Here is a 27,756-nt window from a genome sequence, read left to right on the forward strand (position 1 = left end):
AGTCGGGGTCGGCCGAAACTCGAAACCCAATGCAGTGCATTGGGTTTCCATGGTTCCCAGGGTCTGAAGGAGCGGAAACTCTCCTTCAGGCCCTGCGATCTATATGTTAGTGTAAAATAAATAATTAAAATAAAAATTATCGCAATACTTTTCCCTCTGACGCGCCCTGGTACTAATCGGGAACCTTCCTTCCTTAGAATCAGCCTTCCAGGACCTTGCGGTTGAATGTTTATTTGTAATGTGGTTTTGACTTACTCTATTTTATTTGGTAAATAATGATTTCATTATTTTCACTGTTTAGCAGCTTCTTGGCAATAATATAAAGAAGACGCGACAGGACAACACTCGGTGGATGCCATATCTGTGTTTTCAATTGAAAAAAACCTTTCAGTTAACTACTTGCAGGAGAAAGTTTCTGTAGCTGGTGGCCAATTTTTGTACTGTACCAGATTTTTGTTGTATGTGTTTGTTTTTAATGTTAAAATGTCTGCATTTGATATCTCTCCAGTATTTTCTTTTTTATAAGCAAAATACTTATTTTTATATTTTCTGATGTTTTATACCGGAGTGTTCCTCGGGGCACGCTTATAAAGTGTCTTATATACGTGTTTCTAATGAGTCACATTATATTTTTTTTCTAATTGTTGCTCTAAGAGATCTCAAAGATTTCATGGTTTGGAAATGATTGTTATGCCTTTACTGCCTTATATAAAAAAAAAACTGAATGGACACTTGTCAGCTCTTCTCAGGTGAAATTTTAGCAAGTTCCGTCTGTTGAAAACCAGACTATTGACGCTCTGCTTTTTTCAAAGGAGGATAGCTGTATTGAGTGGCGCAGACAGACACAGGTAGTAGGCCTTAAACCAAAAATGTGACTCAATGCAGTTTAAAAAATGTTACAGGGTTACACAGGCAGCATTGGTCTGGTCAGTGGAAGTCTAGTGGAAGGAGTGACCGCAGACAGGCATCAAAGGCCTAACATAACAAAATTGCCCTTGCTGTAGGCAATGTTAAATTGGTTCCAGGGGTACACGGGCAGCAGTGGTATGGTCAGTGGAAGTCTAGTGGAAGGAGTGACCGCAGACAGGCATCAAAGGCCTAACATAACAAAATTGCCCTTGCTGTAGGCAATGTTAAATTGGTTCCAGGGGTACACGGGCAGCAGTGGTATGGTCAGTGGAGGCTGATTGTAATGAGTGTCTGCCAGTTAGTAGTCCAAAACAATACATAAATGTGAATGTCTCACATTAAAATCCAGCGAAAACACTAAAGGGTGCAATCTTTAGGTACAGGGGTGGGATCCTCTACGTTGTTTCTGACCTACTAATTTTGGCGCAAAGTTTTTACTTGGGTAAATAGAGGACACTGCCCCTGACTATGTTAAGTACCATTATACATGTCAACACAATGGTATTGTCAGTGGCAGGAATGGAAGGATGTAAGCGCATAGACTAAACATTGGTGGAAGTGTGAGAGATAATTGTGGAAGTGGTAGAGCAATGTTAGACCTTAGTGTGGGTGAACTCTCTTGTGGCCGGCGGTACAGGCCCAGGGCCCCTCATGTTACAACAGTGTGTCTGACGTTGGGTGCGCACCACCACCGCCAGAGACACTTAATTGTACTATGAGGGACCCAGTGGCAGTGCCGTCGACAAAAAGCGGGCACACCCAACTCTTCAGACAAACAGCACTCTCACGGGTGCTTGCGCCAAGTGGTGATACCACGGCCCCGTGTGGGGAGTTTGGCCATTTAGGGAGGTGTTAACATGTCGTATGCTGGACAATCAGCTGCTGCAAATTATGACATTGGAAAAGTCATTCAGAGTAGTCCACAGGCAAGACCTTTTCATAGGAAAGCTAGGTGTCGGCCGGGCAAGGTGGGGCAAAAGAATTCGAAATCCAGTTGTGGTTCATTTTAATGAATGTTAGATCATCAACATTTTGTGTAGCCAGACGAGTCCTTTTTTCGGTTAATATTGAACCGGCAGCACTGAATACTCTTTCAGATAGTACACTAGCTGCCGGGCAAGCAAGCTCCTGCAATGCATATTCTGCCAATTCTGGCCAGGTGTCTAATTTGGATGCCCAGTAATCAAATGGGAATGACGGTTGAGAGAGAACATCGATACGGGATGAAAAATAGTTTGTAACCATACTGGACAAATGTTGTCTCCTGTCACTTTGAATTGATGCAGCAGTACCTGTCCTGTCTGCGGTCATAGCAAAATCACTCCACAACCTGGTCAGAAAACCCCTCGGTCCAACGACACTTCTGATGTGTGCACCCCTAGCACTCCTGGTCTGCTGGCCCCTGGAGCTCGTGTGAGAACGATCACGGGCGCTGTGTGCTGGGAATGCCTGAAGCAAACGGTCAACAAGAGTTGATTGTTTTGTTGCTAAAATTAGTTCCAAGTTCTCCTGTGGCATTATATTTTGCAATTTGCCTTTATAGCGAGGATCAAGGAGGCAGGCCAACCAGTAATCGTCATCGTTCATCATTTTTGTAATGCGTGTGTCCCTTTTGAGGATACGCAAGGCATAATCCGCCATGTGGGCCAAAGTTCCAGTTGTCAAATCTGCGGTTGTGCTTGGTTGAGGGGCAGTTGCAGGCAAATCTACGTCACTTGTGTCCCTCAAAAAACCAGAACCCAGCCTTGCCACGCCACCAATTTCCAGTGCCCCCGGGAAAGCTTCCTCATTAAAAAAATACTCATCCCCATCATCCTCCTCGTCCTCCACCTCCTCTTCGACCGCTACCTCGTCCTGTACACTGCCCTGACCAGACAATGGCTGACTGTCATCAAGGCTTTCCTCTTCCTCTGGTGCAGACGCCTGATCCTTTATGTGCGTCAAACTTTGCATCAGCAGATGCATTAGGGGGATGCTCATGCTTATTATGGCGTTGTCTGCACTAACCAGCTGTGTGCATTCCTCAAAACACTGAAGGACTTGACACATGTCTTGTATCTTCGACCACTGCACACCCGACAACTCCATGTCTGCCATCCTACTGCCTGCCCGTGTATGTGTATCCTCCCACAAAAACATAACAGCCCGCCTCTGTTCGCACAGTCTCTGAAGCATGTGCAGTGTTGAGTTCCACCTTGTTGCAACGTCTATGATTAGGCGATGCTGGGGAAGGTTCAAAGACCGCTGATAGGTCTGCATACGGCTGGAGTGTACAGGCGAACGGCGGATATGTGAGCAAAGTCCACGCACTTTGAGGAGCAGGTTGGAGAACCCAGGATAATTTTTCAAGAAGCACTGCACCACCAGGTTTAAGGTGTGAGCCAGGCAAGGAATGTGTTTCAGTTGTGAAAGGGAGATGGCAGCCATGAAATTCCTTCCATTATCACTCACTACCTTGCCTGCCTCAAGATCTACTGTGCCCAGCCACGACTGCGTTTCTTGCTGCAAGAACTCGGACAGAACTTCCGCGGTGTGTCTGTTGTCGCCCAAACACTTCATAGCCAATACAGCCTGCTGACGCTTGCCAGTAGCTGCCCCATAATGGGACAACTGGTGTGCAACAGTGGCAGCTGCGGATGGAGTGGGTTGACGACTGCGGTCAGTGGAAGAGCTCTCGCTTCTGCAGGAGGAAGAGGAGGAGGAGGGGGTGCGAACGCCTACAGCCAACTGTTTCCTAGACCGTGGGCTAGGCACAACTGTCCCGAAATTGATGTCCCCTGTGGACCCTGCATCCACCACATTCACCCAGTGTGCCGTGATGGACACGTAACGTCCCTGGCCATGCCTACTGGTCCATGCATCTGTAGTCAGGTGCACCTTTGTACTCACAGATTGCCTGAGTGCATGGACGATGCGCTGTTTAACATGCTGGTGCAGGGCTGGGATGGCTTTTCTGGAAAAAAAGTGTCGACTGGGTAGCTCGTAGCGTGGTTCAGCGTACTCCATCAGGGCTTTGAAAGCTTTGCTTTCAACTAAACGGTAGGGCATCATCTCTAACGAGATTAGTCTAGCTATGTTGGGCGTTCAAACCCTGTGTACGCGGATGCGAGGATAAGTACTTCCTTTTTCTAACTAGAGTCTCATGTAGGGTGAGCTGGACTGGAGAGCTGGAGATATTGGAACTAGCGGGTGTGCCGGCGGACATGGCAGACTGAGAGACGGTTGGAGACGGTATTGTTGCGGCCGGTGCCCTAGATGCAGTGTTTCCTACTACGAAACTGGTGATTACCTGACCCTGACTGCTTTGGGCTGGCAAAGAAACCTGCACAGATACTGCCGGTGGTGAAGAAAATGGTGGCCTTACAGTGACGGAAGGGATGTTGCGTTGCTGAGTAGCTTCATTGGCCGAGTGTGCTACAACCTTAAGGGACGTTTGGTAGTTAGTCCAGGCTTGCAAATGCATGGTGGTTAAATGTCTATGCATGCAACTTGTATTGAGACTTTTCAGATTCTGACCTCTGCTTAAGCTAGTTGAACATTTTTGACAGATGACTTTGCGCTGATCAATTGGATGTTGTTTAAAAAAATGCCAGACTGCACTCTTCCTAGCATCGGATCCCTTTTCAGGAATTGCAGACTGAGCTTTAACCGGATGGACACGCTGTCCTCCAACATTTTTTTGCTTTGTCACGCGTTTTGGGCCAGATACGGGCCCGGCAGATGGAACCTGTTGCGATGTTGATGCCTGCTGCGGCCCCTCCTCCTCCGCTTCAGAACTACTGCCGCCTGCACCCTGTTCCCCCAATGGCTGCCAATCGGGGTCGACAACTGGGTCATCTATAACCTCTTCTTCTAGGTCGTGTGCAACTTCGTCTGTGTCACCGTGTAGGTCGGTGGTATCGCGTTCGTGACGGGGCAACATAGTCTCATCAGGGTCTGAATCTGGATCAGTACCCTACGAGGGCAATGTTGTGGTCTGAGTCAAAGGACCAGCATAGTAGTCTGGCTGTGGCTGTGCATCAGTGCACTCCATGTCCGAATCTACTTGTAATGGGCATGGCCTGTTAACTGTTTCACTTTCTAAGCCAGGGACGGTATGTGTAAACAGCTCCATGGAGTAACCCGTTGTGTCGCCTGCTGCATCCTTCTCTCTTGTAGTTGTTTTTGCTGAAGAGGACAAGGAAGCGACTTGTCCCTGACCGTGAACATCCACTAACGACGCGCTGCTTTTAGATTTGCCAGTTTCAGAAGAGGAGGCAAAAGAGCTAGAGGCTGAGTCAGCAAGGTAAGCCAAAACTTGCTGTTGCTGCTCCGGCTTTAAAAGCGGTTTTCCAACTCCCAGAAAAGGGAGCGTTCGAGGCCTTGTGTAGCCAGACGACGAACCTGGCTCCACAGCTCCAGACTTAGGTGGAATAATTTTTTTCCCACGACCACCTGATGATCCACTACCACTACCATCATTACCAGCTGACAATGAACGCCCACGGCCACGACCTCTTCCACCAGACTTCCTCATTGCTTTCAAAACTTAACCAAAGTAACTTTATTTGTTGCTGTCAGACAACTTACACGGTGAGCTATAACTTCAGTATGATTTCGATATCCCTTTACAGGTTGGTGAAACCGCAAGGAAAATCAGGCACAATTTTACACACTCTGTTTTATGTGGCACAAAATCAGAGAGATGCCACACACGCAGGACTGTCACTCAAGCACAAATGTCTATATTAATCTCCCACTGTTTTTTTTTTTGTTTTTTTTTAAGGAAACTTTAGAAACAAAATGAAATAAAATGATTTATTCAGGAAGAATTTAGAAACAAAATAACATAAAATGTTTTTTACAGGTAGAATTTAGAAACCAAACCAAATCAAACGAAAAAGAAAATAAGCTTTCTATGTCCCACTGGGTGAGAGATGCAACACACAGGAGTCAGGAGTGGCACACAAGCCCAGAGGCCTATATTTATCTCTGATTGATTGATTATTTCAGGTAGAATTTAGAAACCAAATAAAAATAAAAAAAAAGGCTTTCTATGGCCCACTGAGTGAGAGATGCAACACACAGGAGTCAGGAGTGGCACACAAGCCCAGAGGCCTATATTTATCTCTGATTGATTGATTATTTCAGGTAGAATTTAGAAACCAAATAAAAAAAAAAAAAAGGCTTTCTATGGCCCACTGAGTGAGAGATGCAACACACAGGAGTCAGGAGTGGCACACAAGCCCAGAGGCCTATATTTATCTCTGATTGATTGATTGATTATTTCAGGTAGAATTTAGAAACCAAATAAAAATAAAAAAAAAGGCTTTCTATGGCCCACTGAGTGAGAGATGCAACACACAGGAGTTAGGAGTGGCACACAAGCCCAGAGGCCTATATTTATCTCTGATTGATTGATTGATTGATTATTTCAGGTAGAATTTAGAAACCAAATAAAAAAAAAAAGGCTTTCTATGGCCCACTGAGTGAGAGATGCAACACACAGGAGTCAGGAGTGGCACACAAGCCAAGAGGCCTATATTTATCTCTGATTGATTGATTGATTGATTATTTCAGGTAGAATTTAGAAACCAAATAAAAATAAAAAAAAGGCTTTCTATGGCCCACTGAGTGAGAGATGCAACACACAGGAGTCAGGAGTGGCACACAAGCCCAGAGGCCTATATTTATCTCTGATTGATTGATTATTTCAGGTAGAATTTAGAAACCAAATAAAAATAAAAAAAAGGCTTTCTATGGCCCACTGAGTGAGAGATGCAACACACAGGAGTCAGGAGTGGCACACAAGCCCAGAGGCCTATATTTATCTCTGATTGATTGATTATTTCAGGTAGAATTTAGAAACCAAATAAAAATAAAAAAAAGGCTTTCTATGGCCCACTGAGTGAGAGATGCAACACACAGGAGTCAGGAGTGGCACACAAGCCCAGAGGCCTATATTTATCTCTGATTGATTGATTGATTATTTCAGGTTGAATTTAGAAACCAAATAAAAAAAAAAAAAAGGCTTTCTATGGCCCACTGAGTGAGAGATGCAACACACAGGAGTCAGGAGTGGCACACAAGCCCAGAGGCCTATATTTATCTCTGATTGATTGATTATTTCAGGTAGAATTTAGAAACCAAATAAAAAAAAGGCTTTCTATGGCCCACTGAGTGAGAGATGCAACACACAGGAGTCAGCAGTGGCACACAAGCCCAGAGGCCTATATTTATCTCTGATTGATTGATTATTTCAGGTAGAATTTAGAAACCAAATTAAAAAAAATAGGCTTTCTATGGCCCAGTGACTGCCCACTAGTTGAGAGAGAGAGAGATGGCACACCCAGGAGTCAGGAGTGGCACACAAGCAGAAAGGGCAATATTAATCTCCCACTGATTTTTTTTTAATTTTATCTGGGAGTATTTAGAAACACAATAAAAAAAAATTAAGAGGCTTTCTATGGCCCACTATTTGAGAGAGAGATGGCACACTCAGGTCTGGCACACAAGCCCAAAGGCCAATATTAATCTCTCACTGTATTTTTTTTTTTATCAGGGAGAATTTATAAACCCCACAAAAACAATACAGAAAAATGAAAAGGCTTTCTATGGCCCACTATGTAAGAGAGATGGCACACACAGGGATGGCACTCTAGCAGAAATGCCAAATTGCCAATCTTTATCTCCTACCAAAAAAAAAAAAAAAAAAAAAACAGGGACTGTCCTACAATTACTATCTCCCTGCAGTAATCTCAGCCAGGTATGGCAGGCAGCAATAAGGAGTGGACTGATGCACAAATTAAATAAAAAGTGTGGACAAACAAACAAGATAGCTGTGCAGAAAGGAAGGAACAAGAGGATTTGTGCTTTAAAAAAAGCAGTTGCTTTGCACAGCGGCGTACACACAGCAATGCAGCTATCAGGGAGCCTTCTAGGGCAGCCCAATGAGCTACAGCGCTGAGGAAAAAAAAAATATTTTGCCTCCACTGTCCCTGCACACCGAAGGTGGTGTTGGGCAGTGGAAATCGCTACAGCACAAGCGGTTTTGTGGTTAATGGACCCTGCCTAACGCTATCCCTGCTTCTGACGAAGCGGCAGCAACCTCTCCCTAGGCTCAGATCAGCAGCAGTAAGATGGCGGTCGGCGGGAACTCCCCTTTATAGCCCCTGTGACGCCGCAGACAGCAAGCCAATCACTGCAATGCCCTTCTCTAAGATGGTGGGGACCAGGACCTATGTCATCACGCTGCCCACACTCTGTGTTTACCTTCATTGGCTGAGAAATGGCGCTTTTAGCGTCATTGAAACGCGACTTTGGCGCGAAAGTCGCGTACCGCATGGCCGACAATGCACAGGGGTCGGGTTTCATGAAACTCGACTTTGCCAAAAGTCGGCGACTTTTGAAAATGAACGATCCGTTTCGCTCAACCCTACAGGGGATTATGAGTGATCGAGGGGATTTAAGTTCATATCCCTGATAATGAGTTAACAAAATGGAAAAAAACTCACATTTTCCCATTTATTATATAAAAAAAAATAAAACACATACCGTAATTGATATTGCCACATTACTAATGACTCTGCTAACAAAAATTGACCAATTTCTGAATTTACCTGGCGAATGCAGTGTAAAGAATGGAACAAATATTATTTAAAGATAAAAACAGATGGATTGGATTTCAATGTATTTTTTTCATATATTAAATAAAAACTAAGTTTAAATCACCCGCACACATTTGCAAACTGAACATAAATATTTATAAAAAAAATAAAGGAAAATATGCATACTTAGTAATGTTTCATACATAAAAGTCTGATCATTCATTATAAAATAAATTCCCCCACATGTTAAACTCCGTAAATGAAAAAAAAATTGAAACTTAAAATTGCCATTGTTGTTCCTTCACTACAACTTCGCCCCAGAATGTACAGTAGTAATTAGAACATAAAAGTAATGGGGGCATAAAATGACAACAGTTTATTAAACCCAATAAAATCTGGAAAAAAAACAATCTCACAGAACAAGTTACCAGTTCATCTTTATCCCACACTAAGCGAAGGAAAAATGAAATCTAAAACTACAACTCCTGTAATATTCCTCATACGACCAGACTGACGGAAAAATAAAGTTATGTAAAAAGTAACGTGACTGCCCGGAAGGTGTTATATTTCTAGATATAAACTCCCCAGTAAGTTTCTTATCCCCAATAGCGTTTTGTAATTATAATAGAATGGGAAACATTTTATTAAATTCCACAATAAAAGTAACAGAAAAAAACGATTGTGACATTGGTGTAAATGTCCTTTATTTATAGATCAGTGATCCGGAAATACTGTAACATACATTTATATCAGCTCCACATAATAGAGGCACTTATATTTATTATAATTATTCCCATTTTTATACAAAAAAAAACAAATGTCCTGGAGCAAAAAATCCCGGGATTATGTGTCCATCTGATTTCTGTCTATTAATCTGGATGATATTTTGTGGTGTTATATAATCTCTTGGGGCTCATTGCCTCACATTCAGTCAGGAGCCCGGTCATTAGTATAAAATTAGCATATTCTGATCCATAAACATTTTTCTTACTAAATCATTGTTACAATCGCTTTATCCACTTCTGGCAAAATGATCAGGTGCTCTTAAAGGGAACCTGACAGGAAGATTTTACTACTGAGTCTAGTGGTCCAGCTGTATAGATCCCACTACGACAATAAGGCTGCCATCACGCTAGCAGTATTTTACATCAGTATTTGTAGCCAAAACCAGGAGTGGAACAATTAGAGGAAAAGTATAATAGAAACATATGCACCACTTCTGCATTTATCACCCACTCCTGGTTTTGGCTGAGAAATACTGATGTAAAATACTGACCAAATACTGCTAGTGTGACGGCAGCCTAAATATGACGCCTGTCTAGTAGTGCTCCGATGTGCCAGCGCTGAGAAATCCAGCTCTGAAGCCACATGCAGATTAGTCTGGACGATCATTGGGTTCATGTCAGCGCAGTCACAGTGCTCGTCCACGCTAATCTGCACGAGGCGTCAGAGCTGGATCTCTCGGTGTTTGTACATCGGATCACTACAATACCGGTATCATTATTAGGCCGGGGTCACACGAGCGTATTGCATCCGATGCGAGATCATCGGATGCGATATGCTAATGACACGGCTCCTGCTCACAGCAGAGCAGGAGCCGAGTGTCATGCGTCTGTGCTCCGATTCTCTCGCACAGGGAGGATCGGAGCACAGCTGCGGAGGAGGCGGAGAAATGAATTTCTCCATCTCCTCCATTGCTGGGGTCCGCTTATAGCGCACATCACTCAGATGTTATCCCAGTGGTGTGCGCTGTCTCACTCGCACCCATAGGCTTATATGGGTGCGAGTGAGCCGAGAGTTTTCCTCGGTCCGTGACAATCGCAGCATGCTGACCGAGGAAAACGGCCGACAAAAAGTCGGCTGCTGGGAGCGGCACCATATGTTAACATTGGTCCGAGTGCAATGCGATTTTTTTATCGCATTGCACTCGGCCGTATTACGGTCTAGTGTGACCCCGGCCTTATTGTTGCACTTGTGATATACAGTCGTACCACTAGTTTCTCTATGAAACTCATCCCTAATAAGAAAATACAAAGCTGCACTCTGGATTGTTTAGAATGGTAAATGTAGAAAATTGGAACTGCATTACTTCCATAGAAAATAGGTAAGTGCTATATTATGTATATATTTCCCAAAATGCCATATATACGGAATATAGCACTTACCTATTTTCTATGGCCATAATGCAATTCCAATTTTCTAGATTTACCATTCTAAACAATCCAGAGTGCAGCTTGCAGTTTCTTACTTGTTGTGTTAGCTGGCACCTGATCACACTAGTTGGGATGTGCTGGTCAGTTTTTCTGTTTGTATTAAACTCATTCCTATACATTCTCCTTATAATAACTCAACCCCCATCCTCTTCCCGCTGGGATCAGATGATGCAGACGGCGTTATTACCCTGATGAGTGATCAGTGCGGAGCCGATAACGGTGAGCGCTCTGCAGTGCGGAGCTGATAACGGTGAGCGCTCTGCAGTGCCATCTAAGGCCCCTTTACACGCCCGTATGAAATCAGTACTGGAATAACAGTACCGGTGTCACCACGTTTTGGATCAGTTTGCCAGCCATGTGTTTCCGGTATGGATAAAGGAAGAATGAAATGACAAACACGGACATGTGAAGGAGGCCTTACATGGAACCTCGAGAGTCAGGAGGATGAAGAACGATTTTTTAATCTGTTCCCAGCAGACATTTCCCTGTGTAACATGTAAGAACGGATAATGACCCCTCCGGTATAATACAACATTTGCTCTGTTCTCCGATGTTTCCTGTTCTGATATCAAATCGTACAAATAGAAAAATATCACCCAAATCAGAACAAAACTGAAGCTACTAGAAAATGAATCCTAAATCCTTCCAGAAAATGTTATAGCGAATGTAAAAAAGCATGAAATAAAGCGACATAATGTCATATACAAGCATCCCGTCCCCAGTATAATGCGCCATTAATGAGAATAACTGTGTAAGGCTGGTTTCACATTTGTGTTTTTTTTGCGTTTTTGCGCAAAAAACGCATGCGTTTTTTCCCCCAATACTTAACATTAAAAACGCATGTGTTTTTTGCATGCGTTTTGACAACGCATGCGTTTTTTCTCTGCATGCGTTGTGTTGTAGAAATGCAACATGTAATTTTTGTGGCGTTTTTTTGCCGCAAAAAAACACATGCGTTTTTTTTGCGCCAAAACAAAAAACTATTGATGTCTATGTAAACGCATGCGTTTTTAAGCACATGCGTTTGCATGCGTTTTTATAGAAAAACACAAGAATACACACTTATAAGCCACCCCCCAACCCTAACCCTAAGGGATCCTAACCCTAACCCTAAGGGTTAGGGTTAGGATCCCTTAGGGTTAGGGTTAGGAATGGATCCCTAGGGTTAGGGCTAGGGTTAGAGTTTGTGTTTTAGGGTTAGGGTTAGAGTTTGTGTTAGGGTTAGAGTTTGTGTTAGGGTTAGAGTTTGTGTTTTAGGGTTAGAGTTTGTGTTAGGGTTAGGATCCCTAGGGTTACTAGGGATCCTAACCCTAACCCTAGGTATTTGTTTATAGTGGGTTTTCTAGTTGATTTTGATGATTGGCAGCTGTCACACACTTCTCATCATGCGTTTCAAAAACGCAAACGCAGGAAAAAACGTGTTTAATTGCGTCAAAACGCTGCGTTTGCGTTAAAACATGCAAAAACGCATGCGCCTAAAAAATGCAGCGTTTAAACGCGTTTTTTCACCAAATGCGTTTGCGTTTAAAACGCTGCGTTTTTAAACGCAAGTGTGAAACCAGCCTAAGATACACAAATATGTAAAGACTTCACCCAAAAGCTTCCTGTAATGTCCGAGAAAATGTGACCACCATTACCAGGACCCAGCCGGAGGCCTCACTATTCTGCTTTGTAATTGTTTTCTTCTAAGTGGTCATTTTATTCCAGGATTAGACTAAATAATAATGAGATTATTGTATACAGCCGGTTCCTGTACAATCACACACAATGAAATGAAGCAATGACAGATAAATGGGAGATTCTTCAGTCCACAAGGATCGAGGCAGAAGACGTCTCTCGTCCGGCTCTGTAATGACAAAAGTACAAACCGTTCTCATTAGAGATCATTACACCGGTCTAATAATGTCCTAAATGCTCCATCACCTTCTATAATGGGAAAGTACCAATAATATATGTATGTCACTACATGAGCTTTTCTACGCCAGAAAGTGAGAGGCGACATATTGTGTAAAGGACACAACGCCTCTGAGCAACGACTGTACAATTATATATAGAGATAATTATGTGACTATAGATTTTTTACCCTTCGCCACGACAGCACCCACTTTGAGAGAGGGACCCGCCCATAGGAACAGGAAACCTACAGAGACAAAAGGGCGGTCCCCCTCTCCTCAGTTGGTTTCCTGTTCCTATTGGAAACCCTGGAATATCTACATGGAGTATCCTGAGCTGTGCACCCGCCTGTGTGGTTTCCATGCGAACAGCAGGGGCTGTGGCATCAGTAGCAGCGGCGGGGGAGCCACTGCATGCAGCCTCCTCCCTCGACTTTTCTGGCAGGTTCCGGGCAGCCAGCCCGGCCTATGGAGGGGAGCGCTAGTTGTGCGGATCGGCCGGCATGGGAGGCGGCAGCGGCAGCATCTCACGGGTAAGTGCGCTCTGCCACGCCGAACCGGATGTGGTCGGAGTGCGCACACTCATACCGTGAAATGGTACCGGGGGCGGGTCTTTCCCCCCTAATCAGACGCAGCACAGCCGTCACTCCAGGCCTGTGCGCGCCGGGCGCCACCTCCTCTTACTTCATTAGCGTTCCCAGCGCCTGCGCTGTAAGTATTTTTTCCGGGCATGCGCAGTTGCGCTGCCCTTCGAACTTACAGTGCAGGTGCCAGGGACGCTAATGACGCAAGAGGAGGCGGCGCACAGGCCTGGAGTGACGGCTGTGTTGCGTCTGATTAGGAGGGAAAGACCCACCCCCGGGACCATTTCACGGTATGAGGGGGCACATTTTATGAGCGTTTATTTCAGCGTGTGCAGGGAGCATAACTAAAAGAGCCACCTTGTCAGAATGCAGCATTAGTGCGGCACAAGATGGCTCTTTCAGTTACAAACACCTGAGGGGGGTGAAAGGTTTCCTTTAAGCCTGCCATATCGAGCACATGCACAGTGAGGTCACTGTTAGTGTGGATAGACCAGCTAAAGCAACAGGTCAAAGGCAAGGTGACGAGAGAAAGGATCCTACAAGCAATTCCGTTGATTAGAAGTGCTGCAGCATTCTTGGCTGACGCATCAGCCGATTCTCTGCGTCTGGCAGTTAGATCAGCTGGCCTAGTGAACGTGGCCCGTCGAGGTCTCTGGCTCAAGGGATGGAAAGGGGATGTACAGTCCAAATCTAGACTATGTACAATTCCGTGCCAGGGTGAGTTCTTGTTTGGTAAGGTTCTTGATGACCTACTCAATAAAGCAGGAGAAAGAAGGAAGGGTTTTCCTAAACAGTTTCTTCCTTCTTATAGAAGAGCGTTTAGAAGACGGCCATTTAACAGGAGGCGGCCGTATGAACCACAAAGAGATAGTTGGGAAACAAAACAGAAAGGTGCCTTACTTAGTAACTCTGAAACAGCTAGATGCAGTAGACACCGTCAGTAAGGAAGTACCAGAAAGACTAAAAATTTTTCACCGACAATGGGAGCATATAACTTCAAATCAGTGGGTCCTCCGCCTAATAAAATCAGGACTAAGATTAGAATTCTTCCGACCACCACAAGATACTTTCATTGTAACATCTCTGAGAGCACCAGAACAGCAGGTGCTCCAGTTGGACATTTTCAGCCTTTTGGCTAAACATTTTCGTATAGAAGTACTAAGGAATCAGGAAGGAAGGGTATTTTATTCCCCTTTAGTTCTGATTCCCAAACCGGATGGTTCATTCCGTACTATAATAAATCTTAGAAAATTAAATTCTATTTTATATGATCACACCTTTAAGATGGAATCAATCAGGTCTACTATTAAACTTTTATTTCCTAGATGTTTTATGACAGGTCTAGATTTGAAGGATGCGTATTACCATCTTCCCATTCATGCAGAACACCAACAATACCTCAGGGTGGCAGTCAAACTAGGAGGCCGGATCTGTCACTTCCAATTTACAGCTATGCCATTTGGCCTTTCAATGGCTTCTCGCGTTTTCACGAAAGTTATGCTCGAGGTGATGGCTTATCTGCGACATCAGGATACACTAATCGTACCTTACCTGGATGATTTTTTAATAGTTGGAAATTCTGCCTCACAATGTAAAGAACGCTTGGCTAATACCATTTCATCTTTGCAGGTTTTAGGTTGGATCGTGAATTTCAAGAAGTCCAGACTTCATCCAGAAACCCTGCAGTCCTTCCTGGGTCTAATCTTGGACTCTAAGTCAGAGATGTCTCTTACCAGAATCCAAGAAGTTGGCCATGATCACGAAAGTTAGTATGGCAAGGGCTAATCCTCAAATGTCACTAAGGGGTGCCATGTCCCTCTTAGGCTCTCTCTCTTCCTGCATCCCTGCAGTTCAATGGGCCCAATATAATACTAGGGCCTTACAACATGAGATGCTTTTGGCGCAATTTCATTGTCAAGGACGTTTGAATACAAAAACCGCCCTTTCAGAAGAGGTGCTCAATTCATCGGTCTGGTGGTTAGATAAAAACCATTTGTCCACAGGAGTCCCATGGAAGATAAAATCCTCTAAATAATTACTACTGACGCAAGCCCAGAGGGGTGGGGGGCCCATCTGGGTCAGAATATAGCTCAAGGTCGCTGGAATGCTGTGGAGATTCAGCAGTCCTCCAATTGGAAGGAACTGAAAGCAGTTAATCATGCTTTAAAATTTTTCCTTCCCCAGCTCCGAGGATCTCAGGTAAGAATCCTGTCGGACAACATGACAGTCGTCGCATATTTAAATCGTCAAGGCGGAACGCGATCAGAAAGTCTAAAGTCTTCAGCGACAAATATCTTCGATTTAGCGGAAGTTAATCTTCTATCCCTTACGGCTCTCCATATCAGAGGAGTAGAGAATTTAAAAGCCGACTTCCTCAGTCGCCACACGCTGCGCAAGGAGAATGGACTCTCAATCCTCAAATATTCAGAAGCATAGAAGACATATGGGGTCTTCCACAAATACATTTATTTGCGACCAGAAAAACAGACAGGTGCAAATGTTTGCCTCCCTAAACGCAGCGGATCATCCAGACATGATAGACTCGCTCCAGTATCCTTGGAAGTTCGACCTAGCTTATGCCTTCCCGCCAATGATGTTAATTCCATTGGTGATCAAAAAGATAAGAGAAGAAAGAGCGAGGGTGATTATAAAAGCACCCTTCTGGCCAAAAGACCTTGGTTCTCATGTCTTTGAGCAATGTCAGTTTGCGATCCCTGGATTCTGCAAATGATTCCAGACCCACTATCTCAAGGTCCATTCCACCACCCGTAGGTGAAGGGTCTTCATCTAACGGCGTGGAACTTGAGAGGCAAATATTAACATTAAGAGGGTTTTCCCAAGATCTAATTAATTCATTACTGCTAAGTAGGAAAAAGTGTACAACCATGATATATAGTAGAGTATGGAGAAAATTTTTGAATTTTTACGAAAAAAACCCCTCTCTAGCACAGTTCCTCCGAGTATTTTTTAGCGCTCGGAGATTTAGTTTTTATTGCCGCAGCTGAATGACTTACATCTGTTAGCCAGCATAAGTACATTTGGGGGTTGCCTATTTGCTAGGGAATCCCCACATGTACTTATTCTCGGTAACAGATGTAAATCATTCAGCTGCGGCAATAAAAATGAAATTTCCGAGCACTAAAAAATACTCGGGAGGACACCTGAGCATGCTCGGGAAATCTCGAGTAACGAGTATATTCGCTCACCACTAGTTATAGCCATAAGCTGGATGTCACTGGGAATCGTCCACAAGCCCCGACAGATAGCTGCGGTGGGAAATGTGCTCCCTTGGACATCCTGCCAGCAGCAGATACAGTCTTGCTTAAATGTTTGTGAACACTTCAGAATTTTCCATATTTCTGTATAAATTTTGCCTAAAACTACATCAGATTTTATCAGTAGATGAAGAGAATCCAAACAAATGAGTCAAAAATATTAGATTTTGCAATTTTATTATTGAAGAAAATGATCAAAAGTTTGTGAACCTTTGCTCTCAATATCTGGAGTTTCACAATTTGCAGCAATAACTGCATCTAAATGTGTCCAGTAATTGTTGGTTCGTCCTGCACATCGGCTTGTACGAATTGTGGCTAATTTCTCTCTACAGAACAGCTTCACCTTTGGGTTTTCTCCCATAACTGTTCACTTCTGCTACTTCCACTATAGGACTAAGGTCAGGACTGTGACTTGTTCACTCAAACTTTATTCTTCTTTAACCATTCTGTAGAACGACTTATGTGCTTTGGTTCATTATCTTGGAGGATGACAGACGTTCCCTTTGATATTCAGCTCATGGATAGATGTTGTGACATTTTCCTCTGAATTCTATAGTTTCATCAGTGATGGCCGCCATCCTGGCCTAGATGCAGCAAAACTGGACCAAACCATGACACCACTGTGTTTCACAGATTGTATGAGGTTTTTATGCTCTAATGCAGGGTATTTCTTTCTCCAAACCAATGTGTCTCATTTAAACCAAAAAGCTCTCATTTTGTTTCGTCCATCCACAAAACATTGTTCCTTTTAGCCTTCTTGCTTGTCCAGGTGATCGTTAGCAAACTGTAGGCAGACAGCAATGTTCATTTTGAAGAGAAATGACTTGCAGTCCTGCCATGCACACCACACACCATTATTGTTCAGTGTCCTCCTGATGGTGGATTCATGAATATTGACTAATGCGAGAGAAGCCTTTAGTTGCTTAGAGTTTACCTTGGGTTCCTTTGTCACATCGTGGACTATTAATACGCCTTACTTTTAGAGTGATTATTTTTGATCAAACACTCCCGGGAGGGTGATTTTCTTTCATCTGTGCAATATGCCTGACTGTGGCTTGTTGAATTCCAAACTAATTAGAGATGTTTTGTAACCTTTTCCAACCTGATGAGCATCAACAACTACTCTTCTGATGTCCTCAGAAATATCCTTTGTTTGTGCCATGATACACTACTACAAACATGATGTGATTGTCAGACTTTGATAGATTGCTGAAACAGGACATCCACTTACACCTGATTGGCATTCCATTGATTGAAAGCATCAGACTAATTTCACCTTGCTAATTCTAAAGGTTCACAGACACTCAGACACGTGACATTGGTTCATTTTTCCTCATTTAAAAAATTCAAAGCCTAATATTTTTGACTCATTTGCTTGGTTTTGTTCTATAAAATGCCGTCTTTTTTTGAGGGTCCCCCATTTTAATAGCCAGTAAAGTCTAACTATACAGTTGTGAGCTGATATTAATAGCCCGGGAACCTCCAAGGGTATTACCCCCTTCCCAGGCTATAAACGTATGAGCCCCTAGGTCGCCTCTTCTGTTGTGAAGGTATCTGAGGATTCATAAGCTGGGTGAGAGGAGGACTAGGGAGGTGTGGCTGTAAGGTGAATGAACAGTCCAGTATAAAGGGAAACTGCTCTCAACGGGGTAATTATATGCAGCATGAGCTGAGCGGCGAGCGAACTGCCCAGAAAAGACAGGACAGCTATCTCTACAGTAGGTCCTGTATTGACAGCACGGACATAGAGTGGAGCACAGGGGCGAAGGAAGGTAGTTTCCTGACCACATCTCTGATTCTGTCATTTTCCCTCCCTCTCTGGTACTGACCCAAGGGCTAATGACCATTTTCCCCTTAGCTCACTGCCCCAGTCAACAACTGCTTTGTAGATACAACCCATGGGCTTTTACAGCAGCCTCCATGTCACCCAACAGCAAAGATTAATCTTTCAGACAGCATCTTTGGATACAGCGAGGACATCCGTACTTGTCAGTAGAGTTAAGGTACCTTCACACTCAGCGACGCTGCAGCGATACCGACAACGATGTCGATCGCTGCAGCGTCGCTGTTTGGTCGCTGGAGAGCTGTCACACAGACAGCTCTCCAGCGACCAACTATGCGAAGTCCCCTGGTAACCAGGGTAAACATCGGGTTACTAAGCGCAGGGCCGCGCTTAGTAACCCGATGTTTACCCTGGTTACCATCGTAAAAGTAAAAAAAAACAACCACTACATACTTACCTTCCGCTGTCTGTCCCCGGCGCTTTGCTTCCTGCACTGACTGTGAGCACAGCGGCCGGAAAGCAGAGCGGTGACGTCACCGCTTTGCTTTCCGGCTGGCCGGCGCTCACAGCCAGAGCAGAGAAGCAGAGCGCCGGGGACAGACAGCTGAAGGTAAGTATGTACTGTTTGTTTTTTTTACTTTTACGATGGTAACCAGGGTAAACATCGGGTTACTAAGCGCGGCCCTGCGCTTAGTAACCCGATGTTTACCCTGGTTATCAGTGTACACATCGCTGGATCGGCGTCACACACGCCGATTCAGCGATGTCTGCAGGGAGTCCAGCGACCAAATAAAGTGCTGGACTTTCTGCAGCGACCAACGACATCACAGCAGGATCCTGATCGCTGCTGCCTGTCAAACTGAACGATATCGCTATCCAGGACGCTGCAACGTCACGGATCGCTAGCAATATCGTTCAGTGTGAAGGTACCTTTACAGACTGTATCATTCCTTATCCACCGTCTTTCAAATCTCATTAAATAAACCTCATTATCTCCATGCTGCAAGGTGTCCATCAGGCTCAGACCTTCTCCCGTTCTCCTTATTCTCCAGAACTCTCCACAATGGACCCTTTCTTCACTATTATGAGACCCCTTTATAATGATACGGACCATGTTACAGTGGCTGAAAGTGAAATCACATCCCTCACACTGCTGAGAAATATCATACTAAATTTCGTATCTGGTTCTTGCTGGTTTAAGCTTGATGAAGGGTTAAAACCCACAACGTTGTGACACTACTGTCACGCTACGTCAATCAAGTTATACTACCATCACTTTATGCTATTGAATTGGTGTGATTGTTATGAAAAGCAACTAATAAAACACTTCAGCAGCCGGATGTAAGACTCCCACCAATCTGATACTGATGACTTTTCCTATGGATAGCTCATCAATATCAGAGTATTAGACAACCAGGAGGCCAAACTACATAGGTGGACCTCGGTTTAGCTGCAAGGATGATGATGAGATGACCCAACTTTTGAAGGACGCCTTGACATGGCAGTTGAGCTCACCTATATTGGCCAATCTATGGGCCAAGTACCTACTTTTTTACTGTATTTTTCATAGCAATTTTGCACATAAATATTTCATATATATTATACAGCGCTTTTTTTCCCCATTTTCTATGGCAGTAATGCAGTTTCAATGTTCTGGAGTACTGATTCTTGGTAAACAATGGTGCAACCTTTATAGTTTTTAAAGTTATATGCTTTTTTGGTTGGCACATGTTCACACTAGCTTGGATGTGCTGGTCTTTTTCTCTATTTGTATCAAACCCTTTTTGGACATATGCACTCCCACTTCCATCAGCTACAGGTGATTTTAAGTAGTTAGCTGGTCCATTCCTGCCCCCAGCAGAGATGACATATTAGGACAGGGACCCAATTTTTGAAGGACGCCTTGATGTGGCAGTTAGCTCATAGATTGGTCAATATATGTGAGCTTAAATACCTTCTCTTTTTACTGTATTTTTCATAGCAATTTTGCAAATGAATGTTTCATATACATTATATAGCACTCTTTTAACCATTTTCTAGTTTCAATATTCTAGAATAATTATTCTTGTAAATCATGGTGCAACGTTTATTGCTTTTAAACTCACCACTGACTGACAGCTTATGGCCCATAGAAAGCTGACAATCAGAGCTGTATGGCGAGGATGGACTAAGCTAAAGAATATATAGAACTACAGAGCAGGAGCTCATCACTGAGAGGACTAGAAGATCTGCAGCAGATAAAACAGCGTGTTATCAAACTACAGCAAGAAGCCCAGTGACCCAGGGATGGAATCAGGTTCCCTGCACTCACTTTATTCTGCTCTCAAATAAGACAGACAAAAAGGTGATAGATTCTCTATATTCCCAGTAGAGAAGGGAGGACTGAATATTATTAATGATGGTGTCTCTCCCAGGCTGTAACAGAGAACCTTCTCCTGCACTGATTGTTTTTGCCTTTCTCCATTTTTAGTGTTTGACCAGCTGTAAAGGAAATCTGTCTGCTCCCCAGTCTGCACCGTCCATGTACCAGCAATATACCGCATTTATATTCTCCTTTTGTAAGTGACGATCACGTTATAAATGATCACTATACAGTATATATGAAAAAAAGCCAAAACTCACTTTTATTCCCCACAATTTCTTTACAATCCCTTCCCTACTTGCCTCTTTACTCCATTACGTTTCTCCTAAGGGTATGTGCACACGCTGCGGATTTTGCTGCAGATCTGCATCGGATTGGCCGCTGCGGATTCACAGCAGTTTTCCATGTGTTTATAGTACCATGTAAACCTTTGGAAAACAAAATCCGCAGTGCACATGCTGCGGAAAAAAACGCACGGAAATGCAGCATTGTTTATTCCGCAGCATGTGAATTCTTTGTGCGGATTCCGCAGCGGTTTACACCTGCTCCACAATAGGAATCCGCAGGTGTAAAACCGCACAAAAACCACGGTAATTCCGCAGTAAATCCGCAGTGCGGATTTCTAGCGGATTTACCAAAATCAGTGCGGAAAAATCCGCACACCATTCCGCAGCGTGTGCACATACCCTAATTCTCCCTTCATTGCACGGCGGCAGCATTTACAGAAGACATCAGCACTCACCATTAGGCGTTGGCCGGATTATTGGGGTCAGAGGATGTGTCCGAAGCTGTGAAAATAGGAAATGATTTATAGCAAAATCCCAGAGTTTTATAAGAAGTCACAGATGAAATGTGAGTAGAAGGTGGAGAAACACTGGGAAACCTTCTCTTTACTGGTTTTTTGTTTTTCTTCATTCATGTGCAGCAATTTTCAGTCTCTAGAAAATGTGTCTGGTTTTCTTTTTACGCACAAAATGACGCCAGTGTCTGTCCTCGTGGGGTGTAACTTGCTACATCAGGACGTACCTTAAGGGTTTATTCCCACGGTCAGTAATTGGCAGCGTTTTGAAGGCAGCACATGTCCGCTCCGTCCAGAGCGCTGCTGGCTTTTGAACGCAGGTGATTCCGCATGTGTTCATTGAACTGTGCGGAATCACTGCGCCCAATACATTGGATGGGAAATTTATCTTGCGGAGACTGAGCGTCTCCGTGAGATAGACATGCTGCAGTCTCTAAAGACGCGCCACATGTCCGTCTACGCAGGTAAGCCGGAGGCATCCCTGCACGCCTAGAAGGACATGGGATTACGGTTTACTGACCGTGGGAGCATATCCTAAGTTACTGGGATGGCCCTGGGACAGAAGTTGTGTCCGTGCCATCCGCAGTATGTAAAGCTCCCGCTGCATCTTCTGGGACCCGATCGAATGCAACCCCAGCACTTTATCTCCTCATCCACTTCAATAGAAATCTGCCACCAGGGTTTTGCCACTTAATCTGATAGCATGAGACAGAGACCCTGATTCCCGCGCTGTCACTTACTGCGCTGCTTGCTGTAGTTATGATAAAATCACTTATCATTAGGAGTTATCACTATAAGACAAGTAACGAGCTCTGTATAACCTGTAAAACTCTGTAATCATTGGCAGTTTTCTGTGTACCCTGTGCGTAGGCAGAAAGTTGCAAATCAGTGGTGTGGGCGGGGTTATACAGAGCTCAGCATTGAGAGAACTGCTAGATCTACAACGGATGAAACAGTAATTTTATCAAAATGACAACAAGCAGCCCATTAAGTGGGAATCAGGGTCTTTGCCCCTACATTATGCTGCTCTCTGATGGCATAGCAAACACTTGGTGACCGTTTCCCTTTCAAGAGTGTCTGTCATCCTCAAAATTCTAATTGACCCATTAATACATTCATATAGGAGATTTAGCCCCTATAAAATAAGACCTGTGCTATAGATTTTACTTCTTTCATTGTATATAAAACAGTGTTATTAGATATGTAAAGAAGGGTCCTCAGTGCACCACTGCTGTGGCCAAGAGCTCAGGGCACCGGACCACCCTCGCTATTACAATCCTCAGACCTGCACACACTGACACTACAGGGGTCGAACGCACACACAGTGTCAGTGTGTAACTGCATTCTGATCCCTCTACTGTATGTAGCAGCCGCTCGCTGCACACAGGATCACACAGTAGCAGGAAGCCGATGCGGACAGGAGAGGTAGATGAGGTGTGCACACTGACACTGCAGGAACTGATAATGGTAAACTGACTGAACAGAGAACTAGTCTGAACTGGTGCATAACCAAAAAAGACTTATATAGCAAATAGATCAATGTCTGCAGTCAATTGTACTAAAGCAAGGGAATGTGCGATACATGAAATGTGAATAGCATAATGGCTTGTGAAATCTATGAAAAAACACACCAGATGCTTAGCACAAAATTTGGCCAAAAAATGTGAGCCCATCCACCATCGTCAAGGTAATCTCATGGATCGGATGGGTCCCTGACCTGTCTATCTAGTGTGAACACTTACCTCTGGCTAATAACATGGTAAAACCTGCATTTATAGGAAGGTCGGAACCAAATGTTCACCTTGCTGTGATTTTAATTACATCCAAACACATTTGGTTCCGACCTTCCTATAAATGCCGGCTTTACCATGTTATTAGCCAGAGGTAAGTGTTCATACTAGGCAGTCAGGTCAGGGACCCATCCGATCCATGAGATTACCTTGACGTTGGTGGATGGGCTCACATTTTTTGGCCAAATCTTGTGCTAAGCATCTTGTGTTTTTTCATAGATTTCACAAGCCATTATGCTAATCACAATTCATGTATTGCACATTCCCTTGCTTTAGTACAATTGACTGCAGGAGCTGAGTGAGTGTGGGCAGGTACGGTGTGAGAGCGCTCTCCTCTCCTGTCAGCGCTGGCCGTCCGCTACCGTGTGATCCTGTGTGCCGCCGCCGCAGACAGGATAGGGATCAGAATGCACCCGAACACACTGACACTGTGTGAACTCTTGGCCCCTGCAGTGTCAGTGTGTGCAGAGCTGGGACTTCAGGTCAGGCAGCGCTCCTAATTGAGTGATGTTAACCAATATGAGTGAAGATGAGGAGGATTGTAATTACAGGGGCGGAATGGTGCACTGAGCCCTTGGCCATTCCATGGGTACACGGAGGACCCCCCCATTTTCATAACTAAAAGTGTTTTTACATAAAACAAAAAAAGTAAAATCTAATCGACAAGTTTTTTATGGAAGCAAAGTCCCCCATAAAAGGTTTAATGTGAGTTTTGGGGGCAGACTCTTTACTGTAAACCTAAAAGGGGGATGTATAGGATTAGTAAGACTCGTCTGCTTTCCTCCCAACTCAGCGCCGCCCCTGTCCACAGGTCGTGTCTGGTATTGCAGCTCCATTGTAGTAAATGGGGCTGAGCTCCGATCCATCACATACAACCTGTGGACGGGGCCGGTGCTGTGTTTGAAATAAAGCAGCCGTGTGTTTTTGATCCTGCAACATTGGGGTGTAATTATGGTGTATGGAACAGACGGGGTCGTCCACTCGGGTCTCTGTTCTCTATGATCCAGAATGGAGAGTCGCTGTGCAAGATCAGCGCTGCCTCTGGGGACACAAGACATCCATGTGTTTCCTTAATGCCTGTGACCTTACAGCAAATCTGCCAAAACCTCCCGTCAGAGCCACATGTGCAGAATACTCACTGTCGGTCTCCTTGTATCCGGTGTTTCTTTCTGAAATAAGCAGATAAGATGGAATTAGGAAGAGAAACCTGAAGACGCCATTATCATTGGTGACATATAATAATAATATAGTGTAATGGGGGAGAGATGAGGGGAGACTATGTACAGTTAGGAGCCCCTACAAATAAAATATGGAAGGGCACCCACAGACCTAGGAGAAAAGTGAGGATTCCCCACCCCTAAGATATAACACAGGAAATTAGGCAAAGCATGAGGCTATGCGCACACGGTGCGGATTTTGCTGCGGATCCGCAGCGGTTTTGACGCTGCTAATCTGCAGCTGTTTTCCATGAGTTTACAGTACCATGTAAACCTATGGAAAACAAAAAACACAGTGCACACGCTGCGGAAAAAAAAACGCGTGGAAACGCTGCGGTTTACATTCTGCAGCATGTCAATTCTTTGTGCACATTCCGCTGCGGTTTACACCTGCTCCTCAATAGGAATCCGCAGGTGTAAAACCGCAAGTGGAATCCACACAAAAACCACGGTAAATCCGCTGTAATTCCGCAGGTAATCCGCAGCAGTGCGGTTTACCTGCGGATTTTCAAAAACAGGTGCGGAAAAATCCGCAGAGATCCAACCTACGTGTGCACATACCTTGAGGGTATAATACAGACATGGACAACATTGTTGGTGCCTTCTGCTAAAGTAAGAAAATCCCACAATGATCACTGAAATAACATGAAACTGACAAGTAATTTTCAAGTTTAATTTACTGAATATCAAGTATTGAGAATCATACTTTGCTTTTTTGCCGTTGAATTGTGATTCAGTCGAAAATGTAGAAAAAAAAAACACCTAATGAAAATGGCTGGGTGTCACAATAATGTAAAAATGTCATGTGAGATTAATTCTAGAAGGTACATGGCACAGACACACAGCTTTGACCCCCCTTTCTCCCCCTCTGCATTCGCTCATACAACAAACAAAGCCCTATGGCGGATACTCTGTGTAACTTGATACCAATATATGAGCAGTTTTATGGCTTAGCTGCAAACTACTTATTCCCTCTTCCCATCTAATACCAGCCAAAACTGGTGTGAAAACCCTGAGTTTCTTTGTTCTATTAAAGTTATATATAGCGGCAGCGATTTGAGCTAGACAGATAAGAATTATATATTCTGGATGTCTTTCGGTAGATCTATCACCCACTGAAAGCGCTAACAGCTAAATGCAACGAGTGCAAAGTGCGGATTTCTCAGTAAGCGGTTCAGGTAATTGCTCCGTATTTACGCTTAAAAGAACGCTCCTGGCGTGGGGAACATCATGAGGTTCACACAGCAAGTTATGCATAAAATTTTTTACCACAGCTGTAAGAGGAGGTTTCAGCTTCTAAGTGATGTCACCACAGGGGGAGTGCCTGAGTTTTGGGCTAAGAATATCTTAGTGAGACAGCATTCCAGCAGCGTCCTGTGTCCGGGGTCCAGCTGCTCTCTACATATGTGCTATGCATCTAGATGTTTTTATCCTCCTAAGCCACAAGCCAGCCAAGATGATACCATGACATAACGACCTGTAAGTGTTCTATTCAATTTTAATCCCTTTTTTTATTTGTAATTGCAATGTACATATGAATTGTCTTCTTTATAATATCTTATGCTTTATAAACACTGCCTACCTTTTTATGGAGTAAAATATATAATTTACTAGCTTGTCTCTTCCTGCTCTATAAACGAACTGTTGCTTCCTCTGAAGTGAATTACGCTACTGATTTGGGTTGGCTCCGGACCCGTTAATCCTTAGGAAATCTGAGCTGGTGGCAGCATACTTTGTTCTGTGCAATTGAGAATCTTTGTAGCGACGGCATAATTGATAATTATTGTTCCCGCATGTGTGGGAGTAGTTATATCGCCCTCACTGCATCGTGCCTAATAGCCAGTATATAGCAGGCAGCCTTTCTGGTGACTAATTACCCTAGGTGCAGTACCTAGTCTGACCTGAGAGTAAGGGGAGCGCCAGAGAGCTGCAAGTTCCAAACCGGAAATGGGAAGTGGGATATAGATAAATCCCCTTCAGAAGGAACCAGGGGCAACCAAACAACCCCGGTTTGTGACAAATTGGTGTGAGTAGTGGGGACGATAAAGGTATCCTCCCCGGAATCTTTGACTTCTTGTTGGGATCCGTGACATATTGTTGGCAGCACGGTGTGAACCGTGACACCTGGACAAAAATGATGGTTCCTTTGTTGCACAAACTTTTGAGGCAATCACTGTAAACTATTTCTGTGACTCTCCAGGAGAGTTCTGCCAACATGCACAGGTACTTTGACCGCTTCTTGTGAACAGACTGCTCCTGGTATCTCAGGTGTGAAGCCGTCTTCTCCAGACATCAGATCTCGGCTCCTTTCACAAATGTTCAATAGCGTGTAGATCAGGGCTCATAGAGTCCACAAGAGAACGAGTCCGATGCTTTGCTCTTAGTCATTCTTTGATGTTTTTTGGCTCTGTGCTTTGTGTCATTATCCTGTTTAAGGACCCATGAGCTGCAACTTAGACCAAGGTTCCTGACACTGGGCAGCACATTTCACTCCAGAGTCCCTTCATAGTCTTGAGATTTCATTATACCCTGCACAAATTCAAGACCCTCTGTGCCAGAAGCTGCAAACCTCCTCTATGTCTCACCGTAGGTACAATGTCCTTTTCTTTCTGTGCTTTATTTGAGCATAGAACTGATGTGACGCCGAAAAGCTCCAGTTTTGTCTCCTCTGTCCAAAGGACATTTTACAGGGAGCTTTGTGGCAACAATGGTTTCCTACTTGGTAGTCATCCATGAAGTCCACTTTAGCCAAGACAGCGACGGATGGTGTGATCTGACACTGATGTACCTTGATCTTGGAGTTCACCTCCAGTCTCTTTGGAAGTTGTTTTGGGCTCTTTGGTTACTATGTGTATTACACATCTCTTTAATTTCTCATATATTTTTCCCTTAGACCCTATCCATGGAGGTAGGCTATAGTCTCATGGACCTTAAACGTCTGAATATGTGCAGCTGTAGTAACTTATAGTCTTTACTTTGAACATGTTCATCTATATTTTTCTTTCTTATGTCGTGAGACAACTCTTTCCTTAGCTTTCTTTGGTCCATGATACCAAACAGCACAGTGACTACATTTCACCCAACAAAGGACGTAGATCTGGGGATTTATTATGATGGAATATAGGCTGAACTGGATGGACAAATGTCTTTTTTCGGCCTTACTAACTATGTTACTATGTTACTATGTAAATAGGCAGATTATATTAGTAAAAGTATGTAGACCCCTGTGATGCTAATTACAGGACACATCTTAGTCTATTATGTTGCTATGGTCAAATAATTTTCAATCTTCTCTTTGGTTCCATCTCATAGCCATATGCCTCAACTGGGAACACAATTGCAGTTA

General features: G+C 43.9%; 1 protein-coding gene across 1 annotated transcript in view; it reads right to left on the reverse strand.

Annotated features, from left to right (window-relative positions):
* Positions 1-9,184: 9,184 nt before the first annotated feature.
* Positions 9,185-27,756, reverse strand: part of LOC138660475 (class I histocompatibility antigen, F10 alpha chain-like) — a 116,456-nt gene continuing 97,884 nt past the window's right edge. The window contains exons 6-8 of the mRNA XM_069745984.1: positions 24,333-24,362; positions 21,347-21,392; positions 9,185-12,554 (exon numbers count right to left, since the gene is read on the reverse strand). Coding sequence (XP_069602085.1) covers positions 21,349-21,392; positions 24,333-24,362 — 74 coding nt within the window. The 3' untranslated portion in view covers positions 9,185-12,554; positions 21,347-21,348. The remainder of the gene's footprint in view (positions 12,555-21,346; positions 21,393-24,332; positions 24,363-27,756) is intronic.

Source organism: Ranitomeya imitator, chromosome 1, assembly GCF_032444005.1.
Source record: "Ranitomeya imitator isolate aRanImi1 chromosome 1, aRanImi1.pri, whole genome shotgun sequence".
Taxonomy (NCBI): domain Eukaryota; kingdom Metazoa; phylum Chordata; class Amphibia; order Anura; family Dendrobatidae; genus Ranitomeya; species Ranitomeya imitator.